Raw genomic sequence first — 23,183 nt, 5'->3', positions numbered from 1 at the left:
GGGTAACGATCACTGGTTTCTATACAACAGTTTAGCACAAAAAGAACTTGATTTATCTGAATGCGAGGCTTAAAACAGAGGCGGCGAGCGGGAACAGGTTTATCGATTCCAGAAATTTCCGTCTTAGTGCATAGGAGCAAACAAAAAGGGGCTCAAGGTGCCGTGCTTCCTGTTCTGGGTTTTTATAGATGTCAGAAAAAAAAACAAAAACACCCAAACAGACTTAATAGTTGTGACGGTCGAATCCAAAAGACTTATTTTGCCCAATTTTTAAAGATACTTCAGCCCAATAAGAAGCTGATATCCTTAATATTCTTGGAGTTTCGCCTTTGAGGACACTTTTAAATTTGAAACAATGGGCTTTCGCAGAAACGCTGTCCTTGTTCTTCTGTGTTTTCACACTTTTTTTTTGAAGCCAACTATTTTCTCCTAAAGCAGTACGGTGTGAGATTTTGATGCGATAAACACAACCCCCCCCTCCACACCCAGATGATCCTGGGATGGCTGCAGAGAAACGGACACACTGATGTAAAAAAAGGTCATAAAAAGTCGTTCCCTTCGTGTGACGTGTAAACCATCAGGAAGTTCCTGAAGTGTGCACCGTTCGTCCGATTCTACTTTACAGCACAGGCGTTCAAGAATATAGAAACTGAAAGTGGGCGGGGGGGTCGTGCTCTGCTGCTAGCTGAAATGGCTCTCCCGTTAAATCTCATTAGCCACGAAACTCACAAATAATTAGTTCAAACAGATCTCATTTTAACAACTCTAATATTAAAGCATCTTTTTTTTTCTACTTCAGGCTACCCTGTACACAACAGTAATACATTGGTTAGGATCTGCTGCCAGTAATATTTATGGTAGACACTTTCATCCTACTTCTAAATACAAGTTCAACAGATATTTGGCAGCTGGCTGCAGGTGCCGTAAACGTGACCATACTACTAAAGTCGTATTCACAATTTGTGTACACAAAAGAAACGGCTCCACCCCCCCTCAGTCCGGTGGAGTGAACTGGTGCTGCCAGGTGCCAGAATACGAAAACTTTACATCCATGATAGCTTGGTCAGTGTTTGACACATGAGCTATTAGTGCTCTGCAGCTCCGAAAACACTGACCGGTAAACAAAACAAAGCAGGTTTTTTTGTTTTTCCCCTCTAGGTTTAGTCACAGTAGTTGGCACCTCCTGCTACGTTCAGGAGTATCGATTGGCAACAGAACGAGGCCGCTTCCAAAATGAATCCAGCCTGAGGTGTGTTTAGTAAAAACGGATTATTATCGTTTCCTTTTTAGCTCCCCGCAGAATGTTGGTTTCTTTTTCTTTGTTTGTTTTAGATTTACAAAGAGTTGCAACAGAGTATTTTGTCACGTCGGCGCTGCGGAGGAGTTAAAAGTGCTGACAATCACCGGCGAGAAAAAGTAAATTTCTTTTTTTTTTCCCTTCACTGTAACATAATTGCGTGTTTAATCGGAGGAGAGCTACAAAATGTCAGAAAGAGCCTCAGAATCGAACAAGTGACAGCCTTGCTCAGAATAGAGAACGTAGATCGTCTATTGAAAAGTGTGTTGGCTAAAAAACAAACAAACAAAAAACTAAATACTTTGACGAGGAGGCCAGTGAGTGCTGGCTGCCGAGCAGAAACTGGCTTCAAACAACAGCCTGCTGACTGCACTCCTGAATGTCCAGGAGCCCTCGGTACATTCCTGAACAGACCCATTATTTTCATGACAAACAGGATAATGTGACACTTTTTTTTTTTTTTTTTTAAACCTAACTGATGAGGAGAACTGACCTGGCGCTCCTCATTTTGTAAATCAAACGTTAAAGTAGATAAACATCTTACCTGCTACAATAACTTGGATATGTTTGTGTCGTTTCCTGCATATTAAGGCGTGAACCTGTAAAACGGTGCTCTGACGCTCTCTCTCTCTCTGCTGAAGGGAAAACGCTCCCAAAGTTCACATTATTTCACCGGGACACACAGTGGTCAAGTTCTCAAACACTAAAGTCTTTGCATCGTGATTTTTTTTTTTTCTTTCTTCTTTTAACGCAAGAGCAGAGGCTTTGTTGAAAACAAATGAGTCTGATGAGTCAGTCGTCCATCATAGAGGCTCTGCAGAAGGCGGTGCAGTTCAGTTTCCCACCACGAGCGTGCACACGGGCCATCAGTCATCCACGAATCCAGATTTGTTGGAGACTAATTTAGTCTGTTACGGCTCCGCTGCGTGGCAATAAATTCGGGGGAACTGAACCGTTTAAAAATCGTATAAATTTCCCCCTCCTGTCGAGGCTGAACATAAAGAGATCACACGAAGAGAGTCTGAAGGTTTGTGAGAAAGAAAAAGGAAAAAAAGGAGTGCAGCTGAGCAACACATTCAGGAACAAATCGGGCCCGTTTCGTACCGACTCAACCCACCCTCACAGCGCAGGTTAAAGTCAGATCTGAGAAGATTATCCAACAATCTAAACCTCCATGAATCCATGTTTGCTCCCCATCCTTACTTTAGCTGTTTCTTAAAGATGTACTAAACAGGCATGTGAACTCACTTCTGACTAAAAATACACACTTTAATTAATGTTTTTTACTTGATGTGATTATTATTAAACATTTAAACAAAAGCTGATTTGTTCCAAATTGTCCTTAAATGAACAGTTCAGACCTTTTAAAGTGGGGTTCTGTGGAAAGGTTGTGAGCGATTAATATCTTACCTGCTGTAGATGGCTCTCTGAACGACCTCAGAGTGAAGAAACGGTTTAATTCTGACTGGACTGAAGAGCCAAACGGCTAGTCAGAGCTAGACCGAAGTGGATTGCTGCCACTTTATAAACCTTTACATTCCTGCTGGACGTATCCCACGCGGCACAGGAAGAGCTACAGCTAGCTGCTGCTGCTGTTTGTGCTCACAAAGAACATAAAATTGTACTTAAATAAGTCTGACAGAGATGTGAAGGTTTGTAACAACGTTCACATGAGCAATGTTGAGATGGGAGCCGTTTTTCTAACAGCAGCAAACCAAGGTCGTTCAAAGAGCCATCTACAACAGGTAAGATATTAACTCTTCATTACACTGAATCCAGCTTCAAAAGACCTGAACGGCTGCTTAAGGATTTCATGAAAGTGCAAAAAAAAGCTGAAGCTCTAAGGACCAAACTTTCAATCACAATCAAAAATTTTCCATAAAGAGCTGCAGGATTTTCCAACAGCCCATAAACGTCTCAGATGGATTTAACTCTGCTCCTTTTAACGGGGAGGGTCGGATAAGTGGACATGAAACGACCCGTTTGCAAGTTTCAAATGAGAAAATAACACTGATTTGTATGAGGTAACACACCCTTTAGGACAGCCACTTAATATCTGACAGCCCGCAGGACTTCAACTGAAAATACATTAGAAATGCTAAATTAATCATGGTTGTCCGTGTTGTAAGGCAGCGACAGCAAATCAGTTCTTTGAGTTGATCTCTATTCACAAAGTCCCAACGTGTCCAATTATGCAGGCTGTCAAAGTAGACAAACAGTGCCCCGTCTGTCCACATCCAGAACATAAGCCTCCTGTTTCAAGTGTCGACCTGGACGCTTGAACTAAACCAACTACAGAGCAGTCTAGTAAAGGTGTGTGTGCGGATAGAAAAGTAATAAGGTGTTTTTTTTTTTCTCCTAATTCAGCAAACAAAGCTTTGTTGTGTTTCTGCTCCTGCAGAACCGTGCAGCTTGTCAAACGTACCACTCTCTACGTGAGATGACTGAGCCATCGGTATGAGACACATAATCACCCTCAGCCCCGCTATCGTAGCAGTCATCCGACAGGTAGGGGGAGCCGTTTCTCTGGGCTTTAGGTGAGCGAGCATATTTGGTGCTCCTGGCTTGTTGTGGACCAGAACCCTGGGGGTTTTCATGAGGAGTCTGCAGACTGTTGAGGCGGCCGCTCTCCCTCATGGCCCTCGTGTACCCGTTAATGGGATACTGCTCTCCGTTGTAGTCGCTGTAGTGGCGCCGGTCGCGTTTGAGCTCGCGGTCGCCCCACTCCTCTCGGTCGTGGTCCTGGCTGCGAGAGCTGCCGCCTGCTTTGGTGGGACGGAGCTCGTGCTGCGCGGGGGCCTTCTGGAGCTCGCTGGGACCCAGGTTCTGCTTGGCGTAGTAGCTGCCGTGAAAGGCCTGTTGTTTCCGCAGGTAACACACTCCGACCACAGTCAAGACCAGAAGCAGGAATAAGGCCCCGCCCACTGCCCCGCCCACTACGGTGCCAAGATTACTTTCGGGCAGGGCTTTGAGCGTGGGGGCGCTCAGAAGGACATGGCCCTTCTCAACCACAAAGGTGGAGGAGCCAGTTAGGACAGGAGCGGTAATGGTGGAAGGCATGGTGGGAGGATCTAATGGAGGGGAGGGAGGGTGAGAAGGGGGGAGGGATGGAGAGTGAAAGGGAGAGAAAGATGAACAGCTACATCAGCATTTCACTAAGAAGGGACAGGAAGACAAACATCAACTAAACTATGGTGTACCTGCTCACAGAGGCCTCAGGACTGAGGAGCTATCAGTGTGTGAAGAAGAAAAATCTAATATTTGGTGCAAAGACATCCAGCTGGGAATTCCCTAATTCTAAAATACTCTACAAACCTTTCATTTTTTAACCTATTTTTGAGGAACAATGGGGCAAGGCGTTTAAAAAAGAAGTCTAAAAACTTGAATTTGTCTATATTTGAACAACAGTTAAAGGTTACAACTTTTATCATGTTTCTATTTCCACAGGGCCATAGGTAGATGGATTAAATGTTACACACACACACACACACATCCAAAGCTATTTTTCTTCTGCTGTTTCTCAACCTTTACTCAGAATTTAAAAATGTCCAAATGTCATCACTAAATCATCATAAAACCAGCATGTGTGCATGATCAACAATGTTGGTCACATGACCCTCCTGATGGCTTCATGTTGACTTTTCCACCTGCTCTCCGTTTTAATCTTTGTGTCACTGCAGGTTAACTTTAGTGAAGAACCAATCATAGTTCTGGGTCGGTTCTGAGTTCTGTTCAGCTCTGATTCCAGTTTCTCCCCAAGAGCTATAACTAATATATATTTTTGTTCAATTTGTAGTGCAACAAAACATCTGGCTGTGTTCATACTGATAGTTAAAGCAGCACCAGGTTAGAGTTTTTTCTCTTTGTCAACAAATCTAGAAACAAATCTCTTTCAGGTTGTTGTGCAGAAGTTTCTGTAAAAATACAAACCAGCTGAAAAATAATTACAGCACCTCTCCTGTCTAAGTTTAACTATTTTTTCTTTTTTTTGTATAACCCAAAATGTGAAATTGGATCATCGTCATCACCACATCATTTTTTCCTGCAAGACTTTGAGTTTAAAACAAATATTAAGTGTCCGACAAAGTATTTGAAAGCAACCAAAGAAAACATTTAATTTACTGTCAACATTTTAAAATCATTAATTTTATTGTAACTAAATGAATGAAATTCAGCGAATAAACCTTTATTTTTTTGCAGGTTTTACACAGAAAGCAGGACTTAAATATGTCTCCCGTTATGGTGGAAGATTGTAAAACCTCAGCTCATGTTACTGAGCAATAAAAAAATGAACAGCCATGAAGAAATAGCTTTGGTTTTGGTAGCTTCTGACAATTCCTGTTTGTCCCCTGACTTAATAAGCGAGTTTCCAAAATCAGTGACAACTTCTACATGAAAGGTGTGTTCACAAAATAACCAACTAAGCAGGATTTTGGAGATTCAGGTTGGCCAATCACTAGTTAAACTGAAAGTAGCTCAATTCGGGTCACCAGCTCAGTGATTGGTGCACAGCTAAACATTTCCGATCATTACTGCTGGCAGCAGGTTGGGTGTGCAGTCACACAGAGGATGGAGTTCAACATGAAGGAAAAACAAAAAAAAAGGATTTAACTTGAAGACTAAATGTTTTATTCCTTTGTTTCTTAAAACTATAAAAGGTTCTTTGCACCTGGATATTTATGTTATATCTTATTTAGTGCATACTTTGTTACACAGAAGAAAACCAGCCCCAAAACAAAGTAGGTTAGTGGTTTTACCCTCAAACAACCATAAGGGTTTAAATCAGAAGCAGCTACAGAAATAGAGGAAAAAAAATGAGGCTGAAAAGCTCAGATGCAAAACTGCTCTGATTCTTTAACGTCATTTAAAGGCCAAAGATGTGAGGCAACTATTCACAGCGCCGAGATCTGAAACATGAACCCAGAGGTTTGTTGTTTTCAAGTGTATAAATTGAACAACTTTGTGCAGAGGCAGCGAACTGACACGAGCACACCCACAACAACACATACTACAAAGAGTACACCAACATGTGCGAGCATGTGCGCACACACGTACAGGCCCTCTCAAAGGAAAATGAAATATGGATGATAAATAATAAATAGGAGTTGAAAAGGACTAGTTAATGTTTCATGAATCTGGGACATCATCTCTCAGTGAGGCTGCAGGCTTTCGCCTCTTACCGCATGACACATGCAGAAATAAAAGACAAAAAGGAGGAACATGAAAAGGGTGGGGAAGGGGGAGAAAAAAAAAAAAAAAATCCTATAATAGTCAGAACTTCATTCAAGAAGAGGGTTTCCACAGGCAAGGAGGATTTTATGAAACCAGAGGAGCATGCTCATCATTCCCATCAGACAGATGTGACATATTTAAACACCAGGACAGCAGGACAAAAAGCCAGCGGACTTAAACACTGGCAGATGTTTGATCCAGGAACTCCCTGTTTAACATCTGGAGACCTCGTGTGCATCAGAACTAATCAGCATGCAGTTAGGACTGAATCTAAGATCAGCTCCAACACACTGTAGCGTTGTTTGAAAGCCCGTCGGTACATTCAGTGATACGGTGTCACGTTTCAGCTTGAAGGACGCTGTCACAGGCAGAGATACCCTCTATGACGTACATCGTGCGCTGCGCTACGCTCCCTCAGAGACTACGAAGCAGAGTCAGCCGTGTCCCTGTCTATAAACGCCGCTCACCTTGTATGAGAATGCGCACGTCCCGGCTGCGGAGGTTGATGTCGTTGGCGACCTCGCACCTGTAAACGCCAGAGTCGTTGCGATGGAGCGGACGCAGGAAGAGCAACGTGCTGTTCCTTATTTCCAGCCCTTCTGGCATTTCGCTGTCTAGCCTGAGAAACACAAACGTCAGGAAGAGGACAATCAGGGACATTTTAATGTAAAAGCCAGGATAAATTACAACTAGACACTATTTCAACGGTACAAAATACTCTAATATCTGAAGAGGACAGCTAACATGTGTCTTTAGTTGTGAAGCTTCTGTTTTTTATTTTAAGTGATCCTAAACTCAAAAACTGAAACGTTTTACTCAGCAGCTTCTGTTTGTAAACCCAGAACCTTAACCTTGTCCTTCCTTTCCCTGCAGACTGAGTCAAAGTGTTTGAGTACAGGCCTTAAAAAAAGCAATCTGTTAAGTGTTTATGCAATAATTAGAACCTAAAACAATTCGACACCTTCATAAACGCTGGAGAGGCTGTGCGTGGGCAGATTTGATGCCATAGCTGGACTTCTGTTGATGGAGTGTGATCACATGTATGATACATGTATGAAAATATTAAATACATTTTTAAGTAGATAATTGAGAACTTGCAGCCTACAAAAAAATAAAATAATCGTAAACTATTCTTTATCATGTTTCAACTGCAGCGTTTAAATGTAAGTGCACAAAGAGCATGTGAACCTACGTCCAGATGCTGATAAAAAATAAACTAAAATAAAGTCATGCTGTAAAAAGACAGAAAAGGAGAAGTGCAACATTATGTAGCTCCAGCATCACGCTAACATCAGTGGTACCAAATATGAATTAATTCAAATGTGAATGTAATGAATAAAAACATGCAGTTTGAGAAATCCGCCTCACAGAATCCAAAAACTCTGATTGCAAAATTAATATTACGAAGCAGGTTCTCATTAAAAGGCAGTAATAATATGTATCAGCACACAGAAAAAGCAGTACAGTATTCTGTTTTATCTCAATATTTTCAACAGCCTGTCCTGCAAATGATAAATAGTGAATTATTATTATTTAGCCCTCTAAGTATCAGCTTTATTCGCACAGGGTCACATGCTGTAAATTCTGCTGTTTGAAGAGAATCCTGCAGGTCAGTGAGGAGCACCTGGTACTCATTACAGAACAGGATGAACATCAGGAAGTACATTCAGAAGGATTTCTAAGACTGGAAATAACAGTACAGCCTGCGTACCTGAGGATACACTGCTCTACACACTTCCTTTTGAGTAAATGTTCCTCCAAAATGTGTTTTAACTGCTGAGGTAAGTCACTCAGACAATGGAACTGAAAGGAAAATATTACAGATAAATACCTGAATTTTCAAAGCACTAAATTAAAACATCTTATTTAGAAATATCCTTTTATCACTAGAAAAATGGGCTGTATGTTACAACATTTAGAGGATGCTACACTTTGAGATCTAGCCTAATATTTACTGGATAAATGTAATCAAACTAAATTGTGAAGTTCACTTGGATTCACAGCTAATGTTCTGACTTTATTGTCATTTCAGTATCTTTTGCAGGTTTATCTGTTGATTCCTGCCTTAAAACAAAAACAGATGAGCTGTAGTTCATCACTGCAGCTCTTCTTGGACAGCTGCGGGACACGGTGGGCTTTACAAGTGTTAAAGTTTTATGGTCAAGTCAAACTAATTTTTTCTGCAAATGTCAAGGCGCACTGGAAAATTGAAAATGAAATATTGCTTTACCTTTGCAATTTCAGTCTGCTGTGACTGGCTAAATTTTACACCCTTTGTTCTAAGGTTTCAGTCCTCCAAAACCTCTAAAAACCCAGTACAACAGGAATAAACCAGGAAAATACCAGGAAAAAAAAAAAACTGCATTTAAAGAAAAAGACACCACATTTAACGTCTTTAAATTAATCTAAAATCTTACATTACTAAGATCCTAATTAGACAACTAAGTTTATAATTTAAAAGAAGGAATCTGTGGCTTGAAAGGCTTTAACAAGCCCTAATCAGCTCCTGCACCATTCTCTCTGTTGTGTTGATTACATCCAACTTTTATATAAGACAGAAAGGCGCACCCACCTGATCCACCTGAAGTGATGGGCCGGTGGGTTTGCGTTGGCTTTGCACGTCATTTGAACGTTTTCACGGCCCACATACCAGTTTCCGTCATACCCCACGACTGAGATATCAGGAGCAACTGCAGGGAGGAAAAAACAAACAAACAGGAAGCAACCAACTGATTTAAGGCTTTGAAACGTTTAGAAACACACAAACATGACTAAACATGTAAATCCTGAAGTGCTGAAGGCCATTCTGACCTAAATGAGGTTTCACAATTAATGTTAAAAATGACACATTATGATGATTAATAATGCTGGTAGAAACAAAATGACCCAAGACCTTGTTTGGGTTATTGTGTTTTTATTATACTGTGCTGTATTTAAAGATATCTGAATAATCATTGGTCTTTTTCAAACTGTTTTTGCTAAAAAATGCCTTACTTTACATAAAAGTACTAGTTTTGAGAGATTGTACGCAGGACAATCGCAGAAACAAGAAGTGTGTTTTTTTTTGTGAAAGCCTAGGTGAGTATGCAGACATTCAAAGGAGGTTACAAAAAATTATTTTTTTTTTGAAAGAGAAAATAGTCTATACTTGTAAGAAACACACAAACGTAGACTGTAGAAGTGTCTCAGCTTAATTATGTAAAACCATTTTCCTATAAAGCTGCCTTCAGTTGAGGCTGAGTTCAGTTGTCTGTACCCACACTGCACGTTGAGCTGGTAGGGGATCCTGAAGTCGCTCTGCAGAGCGGGGTGGCGGACCACACAGGTGAGTTCTTGGCCCTGGACGTGACGCGTGGGCTGCCAGATGTAGCGGACCTGGGTGCTGGTGGTGCCGTTGACGTCGTCAAACAGCTGCACCTCTGATTGGCCAAACAGGTTGGACTCCCAGGACACTTCAGCCGGGGGCCGAGCTCGCTCTGCGATGCAGGTGGCCACCACGGTCTCATTACCGCCGTCGATCAGAGCAGTTGAACCAGCAGAGATGTAGACTTTTGGCTCCACTGCGTTCAAGCAAAAACACATCAAGAAAAAAACAGATTTCCACATTATTCTGTGTTCCAAAATAAATGTTTTTTAAAATAATTTTTGGCTTTCTACCACACCCCAGTTCAACACATCATTAGAAGCTCCAGCCATCCTTATGATCCCCTCTGTGAAAACAGACTGAGTGGTTCCACACACTGTGTTCCTGGGTGTGTACTGACAACTTCTGGCCCAAAAGGAAAATGGGTAATCCCCCTCAGCAAAATTGAAAACACAGCAGTGGAAACTGTTGTTGCACACAAACTGAGCAAACGATTCAGGATTGGCCGCAGACCCTGACTAAACTGATGATTTGTGATGCTTCTCATTTGCTCTGAAACGTTCAATTCAAAACCAGTCATTTATGGAGAAATGTAATCATGTCGGTGTATGTGCGCGTTCATACGAAAAGGCCAAAACAATATGGGCGGCACACTGACAGGTTTTTTCTTCAAATAATAAACATGCCAAACAAAAAATATTTTCAATATAAACTCACATTTAATGAAATACAGTACGAACTGTTTCTGCCTTGCTGAACATGATTCACAGAGAAACTGAAGCAGACTTGTGGCGCAGCAGAAAATATAAACCTGCTTACCGAGAACGTTGACAGTGGTGGAGGCCTGAGTGTTTCCCAGGGGGAACGTGGCCACCTTACAGGTGTAGCTCCCCACGTCCGAGAAGCCCACATTTCCCAGCACTATGGTGGCATCGTGAGAGGAGGGCGAGCGGAAATGCAAGCGATTGATGTACTCCGGTGGGATGAAAGTGCCGAACTCTGGGTTATACACTGCCACGGCGACGGAGCCAGACGGCAGCCGGCGCTCCCAGGAACTCTGAGTGAGCGTGAGGTTGGAGCCAACCTCCACCCTGCACTCCAGCGTCACGTTCTTCCCAAGCACAGCACTCACCCTCTTAGGCACCACCACCTGACTGCACCACGCACCTGCCAAAGACAAATCACAATCACCATGTGGATAATACAGAAAATAAACTAGTCTGAAATCATCAAGACAGACAAATTTTATCCTTGAACATTGAAGAAATTAAACTTTTGGTTTTTACTACAACAATTACTTTATTATTAGACACTTTTTAGTTACAGAAAGTACCACGAATATCAGTTTTCACTGATGAAAAACATAAAACATTTGATAAATCTAATCCACTCTACGTAGGAGTGGGTGATAAGACAATATTAGATCAGGCAGGATTAGAAAGTGTTGACTATCTGCCAAAGCGGAGATCATAGGGTCGTTTATTGGTCACATTCCACTTATTGTTTTATGCTTTGCACTGATGCATCAATACTTTCCTTGCTCAAATCACATTACCTGCTGGTCCACTTAATTCCCTCCCTAGAGAAACGACAATCAAGCAATCATAGCAAACGACAAGCCATGCTGAAGCTGAAAATAAAAAACAAAACTGAGAAGTTAGTCCCTAAAAAGAAGTCCTCCTCTCTTATGTGGAACTGGCTTGGCTTTTCCCCAAATGAGAAGGCACAAACAGACACGTCTGGATGGCATCACTGTTCACCACAGCCAGAAGAGGTAGCAGGTAACTTCAGACCAAAACAGACCTCCTTTAACAGAAACGTGATGAAGGCAGAAGACCAGCAAGGGGTGGAAAGAAGTCATTGCAGCAGACAGCTTTTACCTCGTAGAAGATATGATTCCCATTAAAACTACAAAATAAGGGATTCAGGGATTGCTGCTTTTTTTTAATAATCTGCCACTTTGAAGGTAAACTCTAGTTACATTTTAAAGTTAACCCCCCCCTTTAAAAAAAAAAAGCTATTTAGTGTTTTACCTTAGGAGGAATACTAAAGTTGTGTTAAATCTTCTTTTTCTTTTAGCTGTTCTCTTTTCAGGGGTCACCACCATCTAACTCTGTCCTCTGTCCAACTACCTCCATGTCCTCTCTAACTGCATCCATATATCTCCTCTCTGTCTTTTTCCTGGCAGCTGCGTCTCTAACATCCTTCTACCAATATACCCACTGTCCCTTCTCTGCACATGTTCAAACCATCTCAGTCTGGCCTAACTTTATCTCCCAGTCCTTCACCCTGTATTGTACCTAAACTCACATTAAATACGTCACAGAAAAGCATTACTTCATATATTTTGAACTTTTAAAACAAGCCTCATTGTTTGAAACTGACTTTTCCATGTTGCGATTTTGTTTCATTATGTGTTTTCTGTTCATTAAGAGCTAAATATATACTGAGTGCCACCTCAAATACAAGCGAAGGGAGCAGACCGATTTGCGAGCTTCATCAACAAGCTTTTATGCAGCAAGAGTGCACTTTACCCAAGTGTTGCTGTTTACCTTTTAAATTAAAATGAAATATTTGATGTAGGCAACACTGTCTGACACTGAGTGTGCTTCAAGTCTTAAGCATGCTGCCCTTGGCACAAGCTGGAATATTTCACAAAGAAAATGTGTTCAGGAATGTTATCTGGTCTAAATGCTTTCTTATAAATTTATATACATTACTCCTTATAGGCCTACGTTTTTAATTAGAAGAGTAGTTTGGTTGCACGGTTTTATATATGTAATATAAAAATTGAGATAAAATCATTGTTTTAGTGATATATTATTTGTGCCGTCCCACCCACCTCTACCTTTATGTTTATGAATTTCTAAGTTGGATTGTTGTGTGAAAATAAAAATAAAGACATCAACGGACTTCTAAGAAATAGAAAGGGGATTATCCAACTTATCAGCCATCAACTGTGAGGCTGCAGGGCTGCATCACAGCATGGAGGTAAAACATGTGATTGGGAGTGGACCATTAACAGGACAGGTTCAGGAACAATACACACTGCGATCCCTATTTCAGCGAGACAATAAGAAACCTCATGCAAGTTCCACAACAAAATGGTTTCGTAGTAAAAGAGCGTGGCTTTTACACAGAGCTGCGTGCCATCTGGAGTGATCAACCACTTCAGCTCAGAGTTTACCTTCTTTACGACTAAAAACAATATTTAACGGGAAAATTAGGAAGAGGAACTCAGCTGATTACCTTATTTATAAGAAAACCAATCAAATGTTCTGGCTGAAAACAGCTTTTTCATCAAAATGGTGACAAGCTGATACATTTTCTGTTAAAATGACAGATTAGTCCTTCAGTTACAGTCAAAAGTATCAAAGGCAGCATCAGAAAGAAAACAGTTTCGGGGATGTCAGTAGTTTAAAGGAACCATTTCATATCTGTCCCATCTCCCATCTTTTGGCATCAGATTGGGATTCTAACTTTATACCACAAACGCAGGCTTTGGGGCCTTGAACAAACACGCAGCTTACAGAGAGACTTAGTGTTCCCAATCATGAAAAAAGCCTCCCTCCTACTGACCTGAATTCAGGAATTATAATCAGACTGTGTGTACGTCTTTTGTTCAAATATAACCAACTCGTGCACTCTGTCACCTGCACCTGTCAGAACTGCAGCACGACTTGAAGGCAGGAGCTAAACGCAGTACAGAGGAAGGTCCAAGAGATAAGAACATACTGCAAACGCTTTAAAAAAAAGAGAAGGGGAGCGTTATGCTCATAAAATGACAACACTGTTGAGAGAAAAAAAAGGAAGGCTAGGAGCGAAGACAGTCAAGAGTGTGTATGAGACACAGGAGGAAGCAAACAGCACCAGGATTTTAGTCCACGAAGACACGGGAAGTGTGCTATGAACTTCAAAAAAAAAAAGTACAGTAACACAACACTACTCTACTGCCAAAACCCTTAACAAGATAACTAATTGCAACAAGCTGCCAGAAGAAAGATATCACAAAATCTGTTGCACTGCTTGGCAACCAGCTCCAAATATTCTATTGTTGTTTTGCCAAAAAACAACTCTGTCCCCGACCAATCTCGTTCTGAGAGGGCCGCGTCCTCAAATATTGGCGCTGTGTATGGAAATCTTCCTGCTGCACGAGTATGAAGTGCAAGTGTTAAAAACAATAAGAACCAAACACGGATTTGTCCTTGTTTTTTTTTTTTTTTACAGTTTCACAAACCATTAAATGTTCATGTTTGGTTATAAATCAGGTGAATTCCTCGGCTTATATTAAACAATGAATCACATAAAGATTGTTTATGGAATGAAAGACAGTGATTCTCTGCCAATTTCTTCTTAAAAATGTTATAAGGATTTATTAATACAACTTGGAAATACTTAAGATTTTTTTGTGTTTTATCCAAAAAAGGGACAAATATATAATTTCCCAGAGTAGAATTGGGCGTTATTCTTTTTTGGAAACCTTTAAACCTTCCAGTTATAATCCAGTATATGAAAATATTGCCTGCTTAAACATATCAAGCTATTTTGTCTTATTCCTGCATAATTTTAGGGCTTCTAATAAACTTTCCATCTTCATTTCTTAGATAACGATACAACATTACAGATTTTGTTTTTTTAAATTGATGTTGTATCACAGAACAAAAACCTGATCTAGAAAAGGTGTTCATTGGAAACACAAGGATAAATATAAATGTTAATGTTAGATTTCCAGGATCATCACGGTGCATCAAAGATTCCCAACAAGTCGGCTCTGCTCACTCAAAAATGGCGTGACTTGACGCCTCCGCGGCACCGCTTTTTTATTTTAAAGGGACAGCCTAATGGCAACTTTCACCCTGGTTTTATCTTGTGTAATTTCCTTTTACTGTTCAACCTCCTGTCTGTTGTCCGCTGCACCGTCTTAAAAGGTTACGGAGGAAATAAATGTGAAGTGACATTCTTGCTTCGGTAGATTTGGCTTTTGCCTTCCGTCGTTACAGCGGCGATGGCTTTATTCTGCACAGTTTACAGTAATGTGGCTGAAAGCGTATTCTTGTCTAGCTGCAGTCAGAAGCTTTCGTTGAAAACAAATGTCTCCTCAAGGTGAGAATCAGACAGTGACCGGTGTTGACCAGCTGAAATGTTGAATTAAAAAAAATTAATAAAGATACTGCAAAACTGCAATATCTGGTATTTAGCTGCCAAATAGTTAAAAAACTAAATGTAGTAAAAGAATGCACAAGCCTTTCTTCCAATGTATGAATATATTACTGCATGAAGAGCTGGAAATAATGAACACACTGAAATAGCTGCTTTTAGATCCGTACCAAAAATCTCAAATAAAAGTGCAAATTAGTGCTTTAGGTTTTTGTTGCATTTTAGAAGGCTTTACCGAAAACACCGACTATGTGAAGGATTTTTCACCAACTTTGGTCTTTCCTTGACTTGAGGGTCTTTAGTATTTTCTTGGTAGAAATCCTGCCATCTGAAGCCGTGTGAACAGCTGGCGCAGACGCTGCGGATGAGGGTGTGTTAATAAACTGTCACTTCATTACAGACATCTGCCACACAGATACGTAAAGAGACTTCTCCCCCCCTCCAGTGTCCCACAGCAGGACGTGTCAGGGCACCCTTCTGAAGTGATGCTGACTGATAGTTGAAGTTTCTTTTTTTATGATTGCTTTGAAGGTTTTCCCTTTGTGACTACAAACTATAATCCACTGTTTTCTTACACATGTTTTTACCTCTTTATAAGGATAATAATCTGGCAATGCAGACAAACTTAAAGAGAGTCATCGTGGAAAAGAGGGAATCCAGCAGGACAGGACTGTCACCTTCACCTTTCTGAACCTATCAAATAGACTTTAAAAGCCACTTGAGAGCAATTTTGCTCAGACACAATTTAAATTAGCAACCACAGTATTTCTAATGCTGTTTTACGTTATGCTAAGAACGTGTGTCTATGGCGTTGCCTCATTAAGACTTACAGAGAAGCAGTTCTGTTTGGAAATTATCCGCCTGGTTTACCAGCGGAAGGAAACTAACATGTGGAGCAGCAAAGTTTAAACGCTACTCTTATTTGTTGATCCCAGCTTTTGGTTAATATAAATTAAATCATGTACTTAATTAAACTTGTCCTCGATGTAAAACCTATAACCAGTCGTGACTGATATGTCTCAGATAAACATTCTTCAAAACGTTGCATTTTCACTGAATGATTGTTGCTATTCGTGTAGCTCAGTGGTGAGTAGGATGTGATACTAAAAAACAAACTGACAAAACTTCCTATTTTAAAATATATAATTATTTTCCAAACATGAATGAGTTTGTTGGGAAGTTCACCCTCACAGAAAAAAAAAAAACATTAAAAAAAGAAAAGCGGGGCAGGTGATCGTTGTGGTACAGACGCTCGGAGCAGAGCTGCAGAGTTTTCTCAGGAATGGGAACGGCTGCAGGAACACACCTGCTCCGCGTAGAGATCCCTCGGTGGAGAGCAGGGGGACTTTACTGTTAGAAAGGATGGGCCAGCCCATCAGAGGAAAACAGCAGGGTTCAGCAGAAGGAGCTGGGAGGATGAGCAGACAGACCCCACTTCAGGAGTACAAGCTAGTGGAAATAGTTCACAGCACAGCACTGTGAAAAGATTAACTTCACTGCTTAGTTTCTTTTAATTAACGATGCAAATGGAGCTAAGAGGAAAAAAGCTAAAGGATGTGACGGCCCTTTGCTTGGAAAACTGTATCAGTTCTTTTAGGCCCACTTGCACAAAGTCAATACCAAGGTGAGGTTGTGGAAGATGGTTTCAGGTCAAAGGTCAAACGCTACAGTAAGAATTAACACAGCATCGAGACACGACGTGGTTAAACTGCATCAGCAAGTTCTGAGCCAGACGGAGACTTAAAGCAGGCAGATGTGCTCCTCGGGAGCTTTTAAAAGCAGCACAAAAACAACAGGAAACATTGAGGAATGCAGAGACAGCAGTCGGCCAAGGAAACTTAGTGTGGCAAATGAGAGACACATTGTACGCATGTCCTTTTAAAACTGGAGGATGTCCAGCAGAGCGTCTGTTGAGAAGTGTCAGAAACCCGTTGGGTCCAGGTACGCCCATCTACCAGCTCAGAAGTGGTCTTCATAGAGAAAAATAAACAAAAAACTGTAGCTAAAAAGTCAAACCTCCAATGTGGACACAAACACGCACAAGAAGCGAAATGCCAGCCAGCGCTGTGGACTAATAAGTGAAAAACTGTACAATGACTGTAGCAGGGGGGAGTTTGTTTGCTGGAGTTGGGTCGATGGCTTCCTCAACGCTGAGCGACACAAACAGATTCTCATTTACCGCACAACAACATCGGGCAGGTGTCGGGGTTGGCCCCAAATCTCATCTGCAGCAGGACAAACACCCCAAACAAAAGTTTGGAGCAAGAGAACAAAAAGTCAAGCCACAACTTTCCTTTGTTCTCCAGAGGATTTTAGTTTGAACACAGGTGAGTCCATCACAGCTGTAGGTCCTCTGTGTTTGAACAGGAACGTACGTGGAAATGTCGGGAAAATGGGAATCATTTTCCTGCCGGAGTCTGTTGTAAATTAGTGTATGAAGATTTTCTTCAAAGAGTCACAGAACTGTTTTGTTTTATTTGTGGTTTCTTTCTTGCCATTTCTCCTCAACTATGTACTCTACTTTGCACAGTATGTTTGATGATGGATGCCGATTCTGATGGTTGGTTTCTTTGTAAAGATATCTATAGAAAATAAAAACCTTTATAAGTCATATTTGTGAAAGCTACGGTTACATTTTCTTTTCATAACTGCCTAAAACTTCTGCACAGTACCGTATCTAACGAGAAACGTATAAACGGACTAGTCTGTTTGTTTGTTCCTTTATGAATTTTCCATTTTTTGCTTATCTGAACTGAACTGAAGACCTGTGTTTTACTCCACCTGACATCGAAACACATCATACTAAACTGACCACGACCTACATGAAGGACAGCCTCAGGTTCTCCGGTCACAGCTGCAGCGTAAACCCAGAACTTCTGAAGTGTAATTTGACATCAGACTGAGAGCCAATTAAACAACTTCACTTTGCAGTCAAGTCAAATGTTAGCAAGACTTTTTGTTTTCCTGTGTGAAGTCACTGATTCCAAATCCAGCTTAATACACCAAAAACATTAATGAGACTGTACAGTACTTGCATTTGAAGTAAAAAAAAGAAGAAGAGATAACTAACCCTCAAGAGAGGACATTACTGACATGAGTACTTTCAACATGAACTGTAGTAAAGCATCGAAGCTAAATCAAGGGATGAGAAATACCAAACTGACTCAAAAGGACTCCAGCAGCTGTGAAAAAAAAAATATATAAGCAGGTTTGATAAGCCTTTTCAGGAGTACTGTAAATACATTAGGGAGTTTAGGAGTGATTTTTTTTTAAACACCACACTGTGATGGACTGGCAACTTGTCTATAATGCATCTTGTTCTTTGCCAGCTGGGACAGAAACGCACACACACACACTAACAGAATAAAGCAGGTACGGCTAATGGATGGATGTATAGAAATACAGCACATAGAGCACAACACAGATTAAATAATCCACTTTCTTGAGTAAAAAGCTGATTCGGTGCCTTTCTGAACGACAGGAATAGATGTGAAAAACAGAACAGTGGAAGTAAAAAAAAAAAGGTGCATTTCCCCTGCACTGAATATGAAATGGACGAGTAGAGCAGCCGAATTAAATTTTTATTGGTGACGTGATGACAACCTTGCATAACTGTGCCTGTGTTTTCCCCAACTCCGTAAAAACACAGATAAAAATAAGAGCAATATAGAACTAATCTTATGTTATGTGCTGCGTAGAACTGATGATTTCTGCTTCATATGCCCCAGAGACTAAAGGGAATCCTTATTATAAACTAAAAAAAATAAATAGAGAAACTTTTATAGACATGCCTGCTACAGTTTCCAAACTCAACACAATGTGTCTCTTTGCCACAGTAGAAAACAGATTTTACTTATTCTGCCAATAAGAACACTTTGCTCCTGGGGATTACTCTGGCGCTTGTTCTCACTTTAGCTAATAATACCTTTAGTGAATCACTCGTGGTGGTAAATGCAGTAATGTGTGGATCTTGCTAAAGGGCAGATTGTCACGCTCAAAGGAAAAAAATCTGAGCAGAAGTGGTAACACAGTTAGGTTAGGACTGGCAGAGTTGGCTGCGACAGAAGCATGGTAAAAGGACTGAACAATGTCTTCAAAAAGTTGGATTTCATCTCGTCATAAAATCATTTTTAGGCTTCTGGTTTGTCAAACTGACCGTCACTGGTGAATCAACTTAGACCTCGTGTTCTGCAGATGATTCACCATCCATCAAAAGATTTAAAATCAAAACGCGTCTTATCAGAAAAAGGCACATCAGCTGCATTTCCTTTTATTTGTTCTGAGCAAATGAACCAGGCTGCACGATGTTGTCAGATGTTCAAGCTGTGTTTTATGAGGTTGTAAAAAAGTACAGTGGTGGTTGCTGACTGGAAACAAACCCCTGAGGAAGACGGCGACTTGGTCCGCAGGAAAGCGTCCAATCAATACCCAGGCAGTGTTTTAAGTTTCCAGACAACCAGTAAAGAGCGACCTGAAGACTAAAGGCTCCAGCTGAAAAAAAGGTTTTTCTTGCTCACAGACGTTCCCAAAACTCTGAAGTAACCAAACTTTAGTTGTTTGACTTCTCTAAACCAGTGGTGTCCAATCCTGGTCCTGGAGGGCCACTATCCTGCAGGTTTTAGGTGTTTCTCTGCTCTGACACACCTGGTTTGAATGACTGACTGATTAACAGGCTTCTGCAGAACTTGAAGACCTGCTGAAGAGCAGGGAAACATCTAAAACCTGCAGGTTAGTGGTCCTCCAGGACCAGGATTGGACGCCACTGGTCTAAACCAGAGGTATCAAACTCTAGGCCTCGAGGGCCGCTGTCCTGGAGGTTTTAGGTGTTTCTCTGCTCTGACACACCTGGTTTGAATGACTGACTGATTAACAGGCTTCTGCAGAACTTGAAGACCTGCTGAAGAGCAGGGAAACATCTAAAACCTGCAGGTTAGTGGTCCTCCAGGACCAGGATTGGACGCCACTGGTCTAAACCAGAGGTATCAAACTCTAGGCCTCGAGGGCCGCTGTCCTGGAGGTTTTAGGTGTTTCTCTGCTCTGACACACCTGGTTTGAATGACTGACTGATTAACAGGCTTCTGCAGAACTTGAAGACCTGCTGAAGAGCAGGGAAACATCTAAAACCTGCAGGTTAGTGGTCCTCCAGGACCAGGATTGGACGCCACTGGTCTAAACCAGAGGTATCAAACTCTAGGCCTCGAGGGCCGCTGTCCTGGAGGTTTTAGGTTTTTCTGCTCCAACACACCTGATTCAAACGGTTTAATCAGTTCTCCAGGAGCATGGCAACAAGTCATCCATTTAAACCAGGTGTTTTAAAGCAAGAACACGTCTAAAACATGCAGGAGAGTGGCCACCCGAGGAATGGAGTTTGACACCCCTGATCTAAACGCTAAGAGAAGAACTGGAGCTTTAAAATATCATATTATATAGTGTTCATATTTGATCAAATCCAAAGACGGACCAATACTGTGACTCAATACATTTTTGCATTTCACAGTTTTTAACTAAGCAGTGTCACAGTTAACCAGCTGCACCTTCAAATACAGCTAAAATTACTGCATAGCGTCAGCTGCACTTTAACTCGAGTATAGTTTTATTACAAGATTTCACGGTTATGAAATGTAACTTGGCTTATGAATGTTTGATCGTTTCCATTAAAATACCAAACATCTTCATGTGTTACATTTTAGGTTTTTGCATAAACTAAGTAATAAAGAACCAATTTATAGGACCTCCCTGAGGGCAAGGAACATAATGTAGACAACAAGAACATAAAATGTAAGAAGAAAAAGGCGTTTGTGCTGCCTTAGGGCTTTGTCATCTTTAGTTTTAAGGGTTTTCTGACATTCAATAACAACAACAACAACAAAAAAATTAGAAACAGAACTTAAGTTTTACTTTGTGTAATGATAAGTTAAAAAGACCCTTCACTTCTGGTCCTAAAGAGAATATGTTGAGCTAAAATATAAATGAGGTTTATGGAAGCTTGGACGTGCGCTCTTTGGACTCTGGGTGATTTGAGAGAAAACCATTAGCCTTATCGAAGTGAGACACACTGGGACAAAGAAGACAATCACGCTTATGGTTTGAAACTTTAGGACAATCGTGGACACCGTTGACTCTCAGCTGCATATTCTGGGAACAAACCTCGTGAAACTTGAATCGCAATTGTTAAAAACGATCAAAGTGACACGTGAAGTCCAACTTCCTGTGACCCGTTTCACGTTCAGATGATGTTTCTACTCCAGAGCTCCAAAGAGAGGGCTAATTTATCTCCTTTTTTATATTTAAAGTTTTTATTTTTTTTGTAAACTGTCTACACTGCGTGACGCACCACTACCAAAAGTCACATCACACCATTCCTGATCAAGCCTCGTGTTTTGGTGTGACGAGATACAAAAACCTTTTGGAGGAGAACCATTCCCAGGGTGCTCCTGCTTTGGGACCTTCGAACAGTAAGGCAAACAATATATGGGCAACTCTTCTGATGCCTCCTACCCGGGTTGTGCTGAGAGTCTGAAATTGAAAGTTTTGTCCAAGAGCAGCAGACAAAAGCCTGTTGTCAGCGAACACAGTCCTGGTAATTGCCAGAGAGGCCCTCTGCAGCATCAAACATTTGTGGGGAGACAGTCACCTCTTGTTTGCTTGGTGGTGGGGTTCATCTACTGACAGAGCTTACCTTTTTTTTTTTATAAAACAGGACAATTAAGACTCATCTTACTTTTGTTTATTTCGCCACGCTTTTCTTTTCTTGCCCAAGCATGGTTCGACTGAAAGGAGACGGACAAAGTTGGCGTGTTTCTGGGTGGAGTGAGAGGACAGCCGGGGTCTGTGATCGTCCCGTAATGAGCCGCGGCTCCACGGCGGGCTGACCCTCCCCAACGCGCTGGGGGGACGGAGGGAGGAACGGAGGGAGGGAGGCTGGCCGCTCAACTTCTCAAACACTTTACTTGAAGCAGGTGGCAGCACAGCATCGCGCTGCTTGTTCGCGGAGCTAATATGGCTGCCTGTGAATGAGACGCCGCCGTATAGTTTACTTTAAAATCTCCGCCGGCGCTCGTGCCGGGCTGTTTCTATGGCAGCCGCGGGACGTCGCACCTTCGGCGAAGCTAACCGCCTCTGCTGCCCGGGCTGCTCGACGCCAACTTGCGGCCAAGTTTTCAGCCTTTAAGCGTCACCGGTTAAACTTAAATAAAAAAAGAAACAAAAAACACAACTTGGATTTAAAAATAAAATAAATAAATAAATAAATAAATACTCTCCTTCAAAGCGCTAGCTAGTTGCGCTAACCCGTTCGTTGAGGATGCGCGAGGCACAGACAGTCACAAAAACTTCTGTGCAACGCTGATGACACAAACAAGCAAACAAACAAACAAAAAACTATCAGGACTCACCTGAAACAATGCACAGTACGTGGTAGATCGCGACCCTGCTCTGCTGTCCGAGCCGGTGTCTCTGCTGGGAAGAGGGTAACATTTTTCAGAAGAAGAAGCGCAGCCTCCTGCTCCGTGCCCGTAGTGTAGGTAACATGCCACTTCGAGCGGTGCTGAATAGTGTAAGCTCCTCAGCAACAACTCCGAACTGCATGTGGACTGTACCATCTGCACGGGTGACGAGCGGGGGGGCCGCGAGCACACCTGACCGTTGAACCTAACGGAAGCTGTTCGCTCCTCCGCAGGTCCGCCCCCCCCTCTCCAGGAATGTTCCATTAGCATACGCATTACGTCACCTCTGTTGATAACTCCACATTTATTGATTCATTAGATCACTTTTTTCCTTTTCTTTTCTTTTCTGGCGTCGCCGCGTTCTCTGTGAAAATACATGTACGTGTTTTACAGCTGCCCTTGGACGAGTCCGGCATTTGCTCGTTCCCTTTGTCTGTTACCAGCATTCAAAATCACGACCTACACACGCCAATAAAGGAAAATTTGTGACATTTTTAGACACAGCGATATAAAACAGCTTTCTGCGAGATGGGTTGCCTCAGTAACTTAATGCTGATCTAAGTTGTTGCCACGCTTGAATTCAAGGAACAGATCTGACAATATCTTCCAAAAATAAACATATCCTTGTCAGATTATTGCAATGGTTTAATAAAATGTTCAAAATTAAAGAACTTTGTCAATAAAAAAG

General features: G+C 41.5%; 1 protein-coding gene across 1 annotated transcript; it reads right to left on the bottom strand.

Annotated features, from left to right (window-relative positions):
- Positions 1 to 1,717: 1,717 nt before the first annotated feature.
- nectin3b (nectin cell adhesion molecule 3b) lies at positions 1,718 to 22,926 on the bottom strand. The gene is made up of 6 exons (XM_017435571.3): positions 22,445 to 22,926; positions 10,713 to 11,060; positions 9,790 to 10,089; positions 9,102 to 9,219; positions 6,997 to 7,148; positions 1,718 to 4,368 (listed from the first exon to the last, which is right to left on the bottom strand). The coding sequence occupies exons 1-6, from the start codon at positions 22,524 to 22,526 to the stop codon at positions 3,713 to 3,715; spliced, it is 1,656 nt and encodes a 551-aa protein (XP_017291060.1). The 5' UTR covers positions 22,527 to 22,926; the 3' UTR covers positions 1,718 to 3,712.
- Between the last annotated feature and the right edge of the window lie 257 nt (positions 22,927 to 23,183).

This window comes from Kryptolebias marmoratus, linkage group LG13 (genome assembly GCF_001649575.2).
Source record: "Kryptolebias marmoratus isolate JLee-2015 linkage group LG13, ASM164957v2, whole genome shotgun sequence".
Classification (NCBI taxonomy): Eukaryota; Metazoa; Chordata; class Actinopteri; order Cyprinodontiformes; family Rivulidae; genus Kryptolebias; species Kryptolebias marmoratus.
This window is presented reverse-complemented; position numbering and strand designations above follow the sequence as displayed.

Excerpts from the sequence above, each read along its gene's own strand:
- nectin3b (XM_017435571.3), bottom strand. The coding sequence starts at position 22,526 with ATGTTACCCTCTTCCCAGCAGAGACACCGGCTCGGACAGCAGAGCAGG. Across the intron at positions 7,149-9,101 it reads CATCACTTCAGGTGGATCAG|GCTAGACAGCGAAATGCCAG; the intron begins GTGGGTGCGCCT and ends TGTGTTTCTCAG. Across the intron at positions 4,369-6,996 it reads CGTGCGCATTCTCATACAAG|ATCCTCCCACCATGCCTTCC; the intron begins GTGAGCGGCGTT and ends CCCCTCCATTAG.